This window comes from Geospiza fortis, unplaced genomic scaffold, assembly GCF_000277835.1.
Source record: "Geospiza fortis unplaced genomic scaffold, GeoFor_1.0 scaffold112, whole genome shotgun sequence".
Lineage (NCBI taxonomy): Eukaryota > Metazoa > Chordata > Aves > Passeriformes > Thraupidae > Geospiza > Geospiza fortis.
Genome location: NW_005054298.1, coordinates 12567698 through 12577761, shown reverse-complemented (window position 1 = coordinate 12577761; position 10064 = coordinate 12567698). Strand labels below are relative to the sequence as shown.

General features: G+C 37.0%; 1 protein-coding gene across 2 annotated transcripts in view; it reads left to right on the top strand.

Annotated features, from left to right (window-relative positions):
• MAP3K2 (mitogen-activated protein kinase kinase kinase 2) overlaps positions 1 to 10064 on the top strand; it is a 34087-nt gene that overhangs the window by 12122 nt on the left and 11901 nt on the right. Inside the window, exons 9-13 of one of the 2 annotated variants that reach the window (XM_031056742.1) lie at positions 1296 to 1375; positions 3245 to 3312; positions 6285 to 6377; positions 8941 to 9147; positions 9877 to 10025. In XM_031056742.1, the coding sequence (XP_030912602.1) occupies positions 1296 to 1375; positions 3245 to 3312; positions 6285 to 6377; positions 8941 to 9147; positions 9877 to 10025 (597 nt within the window). Of the gene's footprint in view, positions 1 to 1295; positions 1376 to 3244; positions 3313 to 6281; positions 6378 to 8940; positions 9148 to 9876; positions 10026 to 10064 lie in introns of both variants that reach the window. The other variant, XM_005415778.3, reaches the window with a different exon arrangement.

Sequence of the window (10064 nt, the reverse complement as noted above, 5' to 3'; positions counted from 1 at the left end):
ACTGCTCACAGAATTGGCAATGGAGAAAGAGATATTTCAAGGAGGAAAGAAAAATAATGCTGCATACACAAATCAGTTCAAGTTGTTGTTGACATTGGCAGTGTATTTACAAAAGGCAAGAGGCAGCAGTTTTTATGAGCTGACTAAATGAGAGACAGATGATAAAATAAAGGCAAGGGGATAGTGCAATTTGTTGCACAATTTTAATGACCGAGCTGAGAATAGGGACTGAATCTCCTACTTTCCAGACCAGGGCTATTCATTATCATAGCCATGTGGTCAGATCCAGCCCAAGTCTGGGTTCATTCCAGGGAAATAGTTACTTTTGGTGTAGGCAAAGTAATTTCTGGTCACTGACTGGTCAGACAGACAGATGGTCCCTGAAGCCTGGGATGTCCATTCACTCCTAAGTATTCCAGAAATATATAACCTGTCATGTATGCATTGCTGTGTGAGCTGTCAGCAGGTTTAAATTAATGAATTTTACTTTCATAAGAAGCCAGGTTAGTTCAACCTAAGCAGCCTCAAGGGCCAGTTTGGTGTGGTGGGCTCACAAATTCTGTTTGCTCCCCCCACCTACATTGCCACATCAGCTTGGCAAGTGTTGGCCATGCTGCCTTTATCTGTCACAGCCTGCCCAACAAAGACGAGAAGGGAATTAGGGAGTGGAGGGTTTTGCTCTGCCCTGCTGTTGATCTGCCTGAGCACAGCTATTGGCACTCTGACAGCAGACCCCACATTTTCTGCAAGACATGAGGGGTTGGATAAAACCCATGGGCTGCCAGTTGGGCCATAATGCATTGGCTTAGAGAGGTATTCAATATTGTTCAGCCTGAGACAAGAGGAATAAAAATGCTGAACCTGTGGTAAGTGTTGTCCTCCCCAATACAGAGTCCATTTGAGTGTTTGAGTTTGCGGAGTGAAAACTCACTTTCAGGACACTGTATCTTTAATAAGTCCTTGATTGGTGTATGGCAAAGTAGGTGCCCAGGACCTTTAAGATGCAGCACAGACTATAAAAATTGGAGAGGTAACTGCTTAATTTACAGCAAAAGACTGTTATCCAGTTCATGGAAAATAATAGATGTTATACAATATATCAAAGCAAACTTCATTTTAGGAAGGAGCTCATTTTAAGTCAACAGATGAGCTTTCCATTCTGTTTTTACCGGTTCATATGTGATTTGGATTTGTTTCTTATTAACTGTTTTATAGCAAACCCCTTAACTATTTACAAAAAAAATGTGGAAAAAACCCTTGAACTTGTTGATGTTCCTCTGTTTATTATTTATTAGATGCTGGATCCATTGTCTTTGAGCAGTCCTGAAAACTCTGGCTCGGGGAGTTGTCCCTCGCTTGACAGCCCATTAGATGGGTAAAAATTATTTACATTCATTATTTAATTATTTATCTTTATTAGATTGCATTATGTCTCAGTTGTAAAATACAACTCCTTTCAAGTGACAGTGCGTCTTCCAGAAATTCCTTTGTAAGTTATAGAATGTTTATAAAAGCTTATTGAAACTTAATTGCTTACTAATACATGGAAAATACTGTGGTGCTTTTTTTCTTTTTTTCAATAATTTGTATTTAAACCACAGAAATTTAGATTTAAGGTCTCATGAAAATGTACTGAAGATTTTTACTAAATGTTGCTAGGTCTTTCACGTGGGTGGTGCATATACCCTGGCAGTGAGCCACTGCATTAAATTTACAGTTCTTAGGCACTGCCATATGAAGCAGGCTTTCCTTTGCTAAAGCAGGGAGTACCCAATTCAAGAAGATGGTAGAATCATTTACTGGCTGCAACAGACAGTCCCTTCCTTTCCTTTGCAATTACTGTCTGTTCCTCTCCCCTTATTCCTGTTGCAAACTTTCAACTGCTTTTTCTTTGTTAAAGCCCACCAGTCAGCAAGAGGCAGTGTGTGCTGTGGGGGGTCTTTTTGGATTGACCTCTGAGGAGACCTCTGTGTTTTGAGGGGTCACTGTCCACCAGCCAAGTCAAGTAAAACACATTCCTGTTTGGTTTATGGTGGTCAGGCAAATAACCTTGGGTTTAATGTGCAGATTTGCTCTTTGTTTATTTCAAACTGCAAAACTAATAAAACTGCTAATAAAATATTTTATTTATGTGGAAGAAAGGTGAAGAGTTGGAGGTCACTGCCTGTGGCAATTAATCAGAGCTCTATTATTCAGTAGTACTATTTAATTTGAGAATATGTGGTTTGAGGACACAAGTAGATTTGGTCTGACAAATACAATTTTGACTCTGCATTTCACAAGGAAGAAGACAGTAGACATGAAAGGTATTTTGTGGTTTTAGTGTGGTAGGTTAGATGTACACAGTATTTAATGTAGCTTAATAGAAAAGAAATTTTATCTATTTGCCAAATTTAAGGATTTTGTGGGCTAGGAGTGAGTGAAAGAAGGGGGAACAAAGCAAACTTAATGCAACTCATATTTCTTCTTCAAAGCTCTTTTTGGTTGTTTTTATTTACTTAATTTGTCACCTCTACTTAGTTTGTTTTCCTTTTTTTTTTTTTTTTCATTTAAATATTTCCTACAAAGATGTAGGTTTTGTGTCTCCATTTAGCTTCTGTTACCCATTAGAGAAATTCTTACCAGAAAAAGGAGGACACTGTTTTGGTATGTTTATGGAAATAAACTGTTATCGATTGCTCTGACTGGCAATCCCATCCATTCCTTTTTGTGGCTGGGAGTTACATACCAACAGTAGGTAAGAAACAATGTGATCATGTAAGAAGCAAAAAATTCTTCATCATTCTATAACTCAATAAAATCACTCTCTTAATCCTATGACTTTCATGGAGAGACGAGGAAATGTTTTTTCTCATTAAAAGGTTCTACATTTCTTTGGTTAAATTTCCTCAAGAGTTTTTGTAGTCTGTATAACCCATTTTGCCAGTCTGTAAACCTTTGTGTTTAGCCATAAAGGTGTTAAACATAACAGTGTTCCTTTGTGGCTGTACTTGTGATAATTCATGTTTTTACTAATATCATTGCTCATTAACAGAGTCTGTTGCTTTCTTACCTACATTAAGCTCAATGAGCAAGCTTCTCCATTGTTGCTGATCCTTAATTGTTACAGTTGCCTACTAGAACTGAGTTTCAGAATTGAGTTCCATTCTGCAGCAATCTGTATAGCAGTGGCTTTTCATCAGTAAGAGGACAGTAAGCTTAACAGACAGCAGTTTTTAGATTCTGTGTATTTTTACATTTTCAGGGACAACTATCCCAAGTCTCGGATGCCAAGAGCACAGAGCTATCCAGATAATCATCAGGAATTCTCAGGTAGGCAAAAATCACTGGAGACACACTAGCTTTCCAGAACTGCACCTCTTGCAAATAATAGGACTTAGAAGGCATGTTCACACTGGAGAAACATTGTGTTACACAAACAATATGGTAGAAGAAAGCAAAGCAATGCCAAATGCACACAGTGAAAGATACTATGGAAATACAAGAAATTTCATGTTTCTTCTAGATTATTGTGTGTGACACCACTCTTACTGGGTGTAGTATAACTATCTGCCTCGTAAAAAGAGCAAATGTGCAGTGCATAGGGGCATGCACACTTAGTTAAATTGGACTGTAATATCTATCTCTAAGTTGCTATATAACTGTGGTTAATTTATTTGGAAGTGGTGTGGTTTAACCCCAGTAGGCAGCTAAGCCCCACACAGCTACTTGCTCACTTCCTCATGTGAGATCAGGGAGAGAGCCCTGAAAATTAAGAAAACTCATGAGTTAAAATAAAGGCAGTTTAATAGTACTGCAAAAGCTGCACACACAAGCAAAACAAAACAGTGAATTCATTCACCACTTCCCATCAGCAGGTGTTCAGCCATTTCCAGGAAAGCAGGGCTTCATCGCTCCTGGTTATCTGGGAAGACAAATGCCATCACTATGAATGTCCTTCCTTCCTTCCTCCATCTTTGTCCCAGCTTTTGTTGCAGAGCAAAACCTCAGATAGTATGGGATATCCCTTGAGTCAGCTGGGGCCAGCTGTCCCAGGTGTGTTCCTTCCCAACTTCTTGTGTATCCCAGCCCACTCTACCAGCTGGCAGGGCAGTGTGTAAAGCAAAAAAGCTCCTTGATTCTGTGTAAATGTGCTTCAGCAATAACTAAAATATGTTATCAACAGTGATTTGGCCACAGATCCAAAATGTAGCACCATAGTGCCACTATAAAGAAAATTAACTCTGTCCCAGCCAAAACAAGTACATGGAGCTTGTGTTTTCTTCTCTGTGAAATAAGTATCACTTTGAAGTGCTCATGACTTCTGTATTTGAAAGCACTGCAAAGGAAAGGATGGAGAGCTGTGTGCTGTGCCTATAAGTTAATCCTCACCACTCGTGGTTTTTTCATACAATACTCTGGCTCTAATCTAAGTTGTTGTGCAGGGCTCAGGATGCAAAGTGCAGTGGGTAACCTTGAAAGTGTTCTGAAGTGTCTTCTCACAGTCATGTCTCACTACAAAATTTGCTGTTAAAAAATAACTAGTTTCCAGTAAATCAAAAGGGTTTTGTGTTTCTGCAGTCTATTACATATTTTGAGGTTTCTTTTTATTTTGATTTTGAAGCTTTATCCAGATAAATCTGTGATGGTGAGTTTTTTCTTTTTAGAATTCTAGAGTGCTTAACAGATTGCACCACTTTTAAATAAAAATAAAACTAAACTGTGTGTAAGTAGCATTTAGGTAACAGAGATAAGTACCAAAAGAGTTGGAAATATCAGAAATTACTTTGTCTTTTGTATAATCCTAATCTAGTTTATTTGTGTTCATTACAGTTACTTTTCTAGTTAGATTATCTTGCAATATTTTTTATTGGGATTTGTTGGGTTTTTTCCCCATTCCATGTTCTAGTATGTTAACAGTGGGATAGACAGCAGTCATTAATTCCATATTCAGTATTTATTCTCATGATTTGAAGTGTAACAGAAGCAGAAAAAAAATGTCAATCTGTCATAGTCTTTCCTCCTGCCACCACCAGTACTGGGCTTCTACAGAGGGGTGTGTAATGTTTCTTTCTCAGAATATATTCCTAGTCATGTATTGCTCAAGGGTTCTGTAAATGCAAGATGTTCTGTGATTTGATAGAAGTTTTTTCCTTGCACAAATTTTTCTTGTCCCTATTTCAAATTGTATAAAAAATTCCTCAGCATCAACTGTTGGTTGCAACAGAAAGTTGTGCAATTTATTGTGTTTTATGAAGAAGTATGTGCTTTGTTACTTTTTTAAGGCTTGGTTTTTTGTATTTTTTTTTCTGTTACTGTTTTTCCAGTGGATTTTTTTGGTGTGGTTTGGTTTTTTTATGGATCTCTTTGCTCCCTTTGAGCTGTTGCTTTTCTAGTATATAGAGGCTTACATTCCTAATGGAGGAGCAGTTTGTATCTTTGATCATTTCTGTACTTCTGAATATTTTCCAGTTTTACTGAAATCTTTGAAATTGAGTAGACCAAAACTTTGTTCAGTATATCTTACAGCATTTAATTTTCTTCTCAGCTAATAATGAGTTCATTCAGCTGCTGCTTTTTTGAAAGTCTCTATCACAAACCTTTACAGAAGCCTACAGTGAATTTCATCTGCAACTTTATTATCCAGTCACATAGCCTCTTAAGTGTCTTCTCTAATTATTCTGTTGGTTTTATTTCTCAAAGTGATTTTGTCACCTCCCTGTTCCTTGTTCTGTACAGAGAATTCATGGATAATTAAGCCGCATGAGTTTTAGCCCAGATTCCTGTGGACTATTGACTGTTTCCTCCCTTCTTATGTACTTACCTTGTAACCAATTATTTATGAATTGAGGGACTTTTTCCCTTACCTTATACTTTTCCCCCTCAATAACTTTAAAGAGGATCTTTTGAATGTGTTTTAGTAATTCAAGCTGTGTTGACTCATTCACCAGTTTTTCATATTTATACAACTTTAAATTATATTCTTTGGAATAGTTTCTCCTCTATAAAGTATTTTTAAAACTGGAGTAATCAGGCATACTGCAGTCCTCCAACATTCTTTTAAGCAAGAGGTTACAAACCACTTGAGCTGTTGAATTCTTGATCCTTTGGGACTTTTGACTGAAGTCCTTTTAGTACTTGTGAGTTGTGTAATTTTGTTCTATAAATCATTTTCCTCTGATGCATCTGCCCTTCATATCCTGTGATACGCTTGCCCATTTTAAGTTTGTATTACCAAAGTGATTAATTTAACATGCTTTTGTCACATTTTAAATTTTGAAATGAATAATTTTATTTTCTAGTAGAGTATGATATCCCAATATTTGAGAAATTTGGAAAGGGGGGGACTTATCCCAGAAGATACCATATTTCATATCATCAACAAGACTACAATGATGGTAAGCACTGCAACAGCTTTTTTAACCTGTTTTTCTCATTGGAAAATGTGAATAAAATTGTTAGATCTTAATGAAATTAAATGAAGGCATTGACAAAATGGAAAGCTTAAATTTTTTCCCCAAACTCACTTGCTAAGCTTCTGATGATTGATAGAACCTCTGAGCAGTTTTATCTCTGGTAAAGTTATGGATTACAGAATTCCTGGGTCATATGCACAACTGTGGAAATGTTTGCTATCTTTGGCCACACACAAGTCATACAGTATAAGTTTTTGACCTTTGTGACCCTTTTCTAGCTAAAGTAGGTATGTCTGTTTATAATGTCTGGTTTTGCTTTAAGAAATCCCAAGTACCGTGGAGTTCCTGTTAACATTTTCTTAGATTAAAAGAGTAAATAAAATTTAAGAGCAGTGATGTAAACTGAGAATTAGTTGGTGAAATAAACTGTTGGAATGCAAGGCAACACCTGCTGATGTGTCCACAAAACTAGTTTGGACAGTAATACCATTGATATAAATTTAACACGTGTTAAATTTCTAAAGGAAGTAGAGAGGAGCAGCTGCAGGATTTTCATACTTCAGGGTGTGTCGAGCGCTAGTTGAGAAGAGTTACAAAGAAACGTGTCCCACGACCAGATGGCTTCACTTGCAGTGTGGAATGTGCAGAGCAATAAATGGAATTATGTTACAGGAATCACAGAAATATCAAACTTAGGCACTGCAAAGTCCAGTCCCTTGCTCTAGAGCAAGATTTAAGGAGGCAATGATCTGTCACATTGACTTTCAAGTAAACTCTAAATTGACTTGAAGAGAAGACATACATTTCCTTTATGTTATCAACTTCCAAGATAGCTTATCTTATAACTTAACTTTCTCTGTCTCCCAAAACATTTTTCCTGCAAATGAAAATAGTAACTAGTTAGTCCATTTCAGCACAGCGAAGAATTGGTCATTGCCCTTATATATCCCTGCATCACACACACACACGCCTGGTTTCTCACCTTCATTTTCTTCTTCTGCCCGAGCTGAGGCTTTTCTCATGGCCATTTTATGTATAACACTGGATATAAGCAGAACTTGGTATGTATCAGTCACATTAATATGTTGCAGAATAACCCTACTTTCTGGTCACCACTCTGACTGCTCTTCGGTCTTGGGTTACATTTTCCTATATCATTTTCTTCATGACTTCCAATTGCTTTACATTTTGTAGTTTCTGCATTAGATTTCTCTTTAAGTATGTATATTGTACTTCCTTACTGAATTTCATCTTGGTTTTTGAATAATCTCTAACGTCTAATTCCACTGTGAATTTTTATTTTTATCTCTAAATGGACTTTCAGCCACACTTAACATGATGTAATCTGCAATATTTCAGTATGTTAAGTTCCATCATATGTACATTATGAATTAAAATAGTGCATGGAAATGAACTGAAGATAATTTAAGTGGACATTCCCAGCAGTTTATCTTCCCCTTTGATGAGAAATCACTGATAACTGCTCTGTATCTGTCTTGAGTATGATCTGCATAGTAAGATGGTCTGCAACACTTCATGAGTTGGCTTGTTAGAATGTCCCATTAAAATGGGAAAATAGGATTAGCTACGTGAGACAAACCAGTTATGACTGGGTTATCACATTTTTATCTTTTCAATGGTGAATAAAAGTGCTTAAAAGCTTGTTTGCATATCTTTCTTGGAATTTAAATTGTCCAGACTAGTATATAAGGCTGAGTCTACTATTCCAGAGATATTTTATCTGCTTTATTTAGTCCTCTGGGAACTCCTCCTCCAGTGCAGTACCTAATGAATCAGAAACTCATTCAGTTATTGCTGAGTTCTCTAGGATGAAACTTAATCAGGAGATGCTCTCCTAAAAATAGTTGTGTTATCTAAATAGATTAACATAAATTGTATTACTCATCTGGTTGTAATTAACATGTTGAAGATTGGTGCTCTGTTTTTTATTCTGATGCTGTAGCTATCTCCAAATTTTGCATTGCTTGTGTTTTTATTTTAAAAATACTTTTCTGGTTTTCCTGTTGATTCCAGGTGTCAGTCTTTCTCTGAATTCAATTCTTTCTAGTTTACAAAAGGAAGAGGCTGGCTTGGGCACTACAGCATTGTAAAGGTGTATTTTGTTCTCCTAAATATCAGAAATTTGGTATTTGCACATTTAATAGAGCAATAAAAGCAGAGGCACAGTGTTTCCTTTCCTCCTCTTAGAAGTCTCCAGGTTTTTCAAGCATGTTGATTATATTTCGAAAAAATTTCAGAATTTGGTCCCAATTGTCATCTCTTAAACACAAGATGTTGATTCTGTCTAGTCCTTAGATACATCTGTGATGAATGTTTGTTTTCTTCTGGTTGGAGAGTTCATGATGATTGTAGTCCAGTAAACTTGATGATTGTAGTCCAGTAAACTTCATGATGATTGTGTCCTATCCTCTGCTGTGACAGATCTGAATGAGATGATGTAGAACTCATAAAGTATTTGCATGCGCAATTGCATTGCAGTATCTTTTTGTACTGTAACTTTTGTGTTCTCTGTTTATCATTGAAGGTCGTAAAACTTTTCCAAGAGCCAGAAGGACTCAGGGCAACAGCTTCCGATCCCCTGTCAGTTTCAGTCCCACTGATCACTCACTGAGCACCAGCAGTGGGAGCAGCGTCTTCACCCTGGAGTACGAGGATAACCGCATGAGGAGAAGGGGCAGTGACATAGACAATCCTACCTTGTCAGTCATGGACATCAGCCCACCCAGCCGCTGTAAGTTCTGCCATTTGGTGAACCCCGCTGTAAAACTCTTACTTTTCAGCTATATCATGTCAAAACCTAGCATGCCATCCAAACACATGCCATTACAGAATATGTTTTTATCTCTCTAATAGGTGAAGGTCAAGACTATGCTCATCAGTATTTTCATTGCTTACCTTACCAACCTCCATGTAGACTTTCAATTGGAATTTACATCTGTGATAATAAAACATTGTAAAAGTGACTTCTTAGACTCTTTAGGACCTGAGAAGGATTTTGTAGATTGCAGTTACTATTTGTTTTTGCAGATCTTGGTCATGTTTTCAGTTAAACTGTAAATTTTTAGTGGTACTGCTTCATACTTGTGGTAGAATTTCAGGAGCAAATATACTTTGTGATGACTTCAGTTGCTCATACCTTGTAATTATGCTTCTCTTTTTTAAAAAAGAAAGCTGTTTGTTTAACATTCTTTTTCTGTTTTTCAAATTAACTATTGCTAGTTGTTTTAAGTATGTCTAGTTCTACCACAACTTATTTTGTGAAAAAGTTTAAGTAGCTCATGTTTTCCATCTTACAGGGAGTTTCATTGATCTTGGTAATTTAGATGGTGAGGTTTAGGGCGCACAGTCTCTGTTGTTGAAAGAGTAGTCTTTTAAAAAATTATTTTCTGTGTATTCCAGTTTTTCTCGATCAGCTGAATAACAAGCTCATTTGAAAACCAAAACATACTTATATTTTCAGCACCACGAGCTCCAACTAACTGGAGACTTGGTAAACTGCTGGGTCAAGGTGCCTTTGGCAGAGTGTATCTGTGTTATGATGCTGACACTGGAAGAGAACTGGCTGTTAAACAAGTTCAGTTTGATCCTGATAGCCCGGAAACCAGCAAGGTGAGTGATACCAAAGAGAGACCTTGGAAAAGGCTCCTG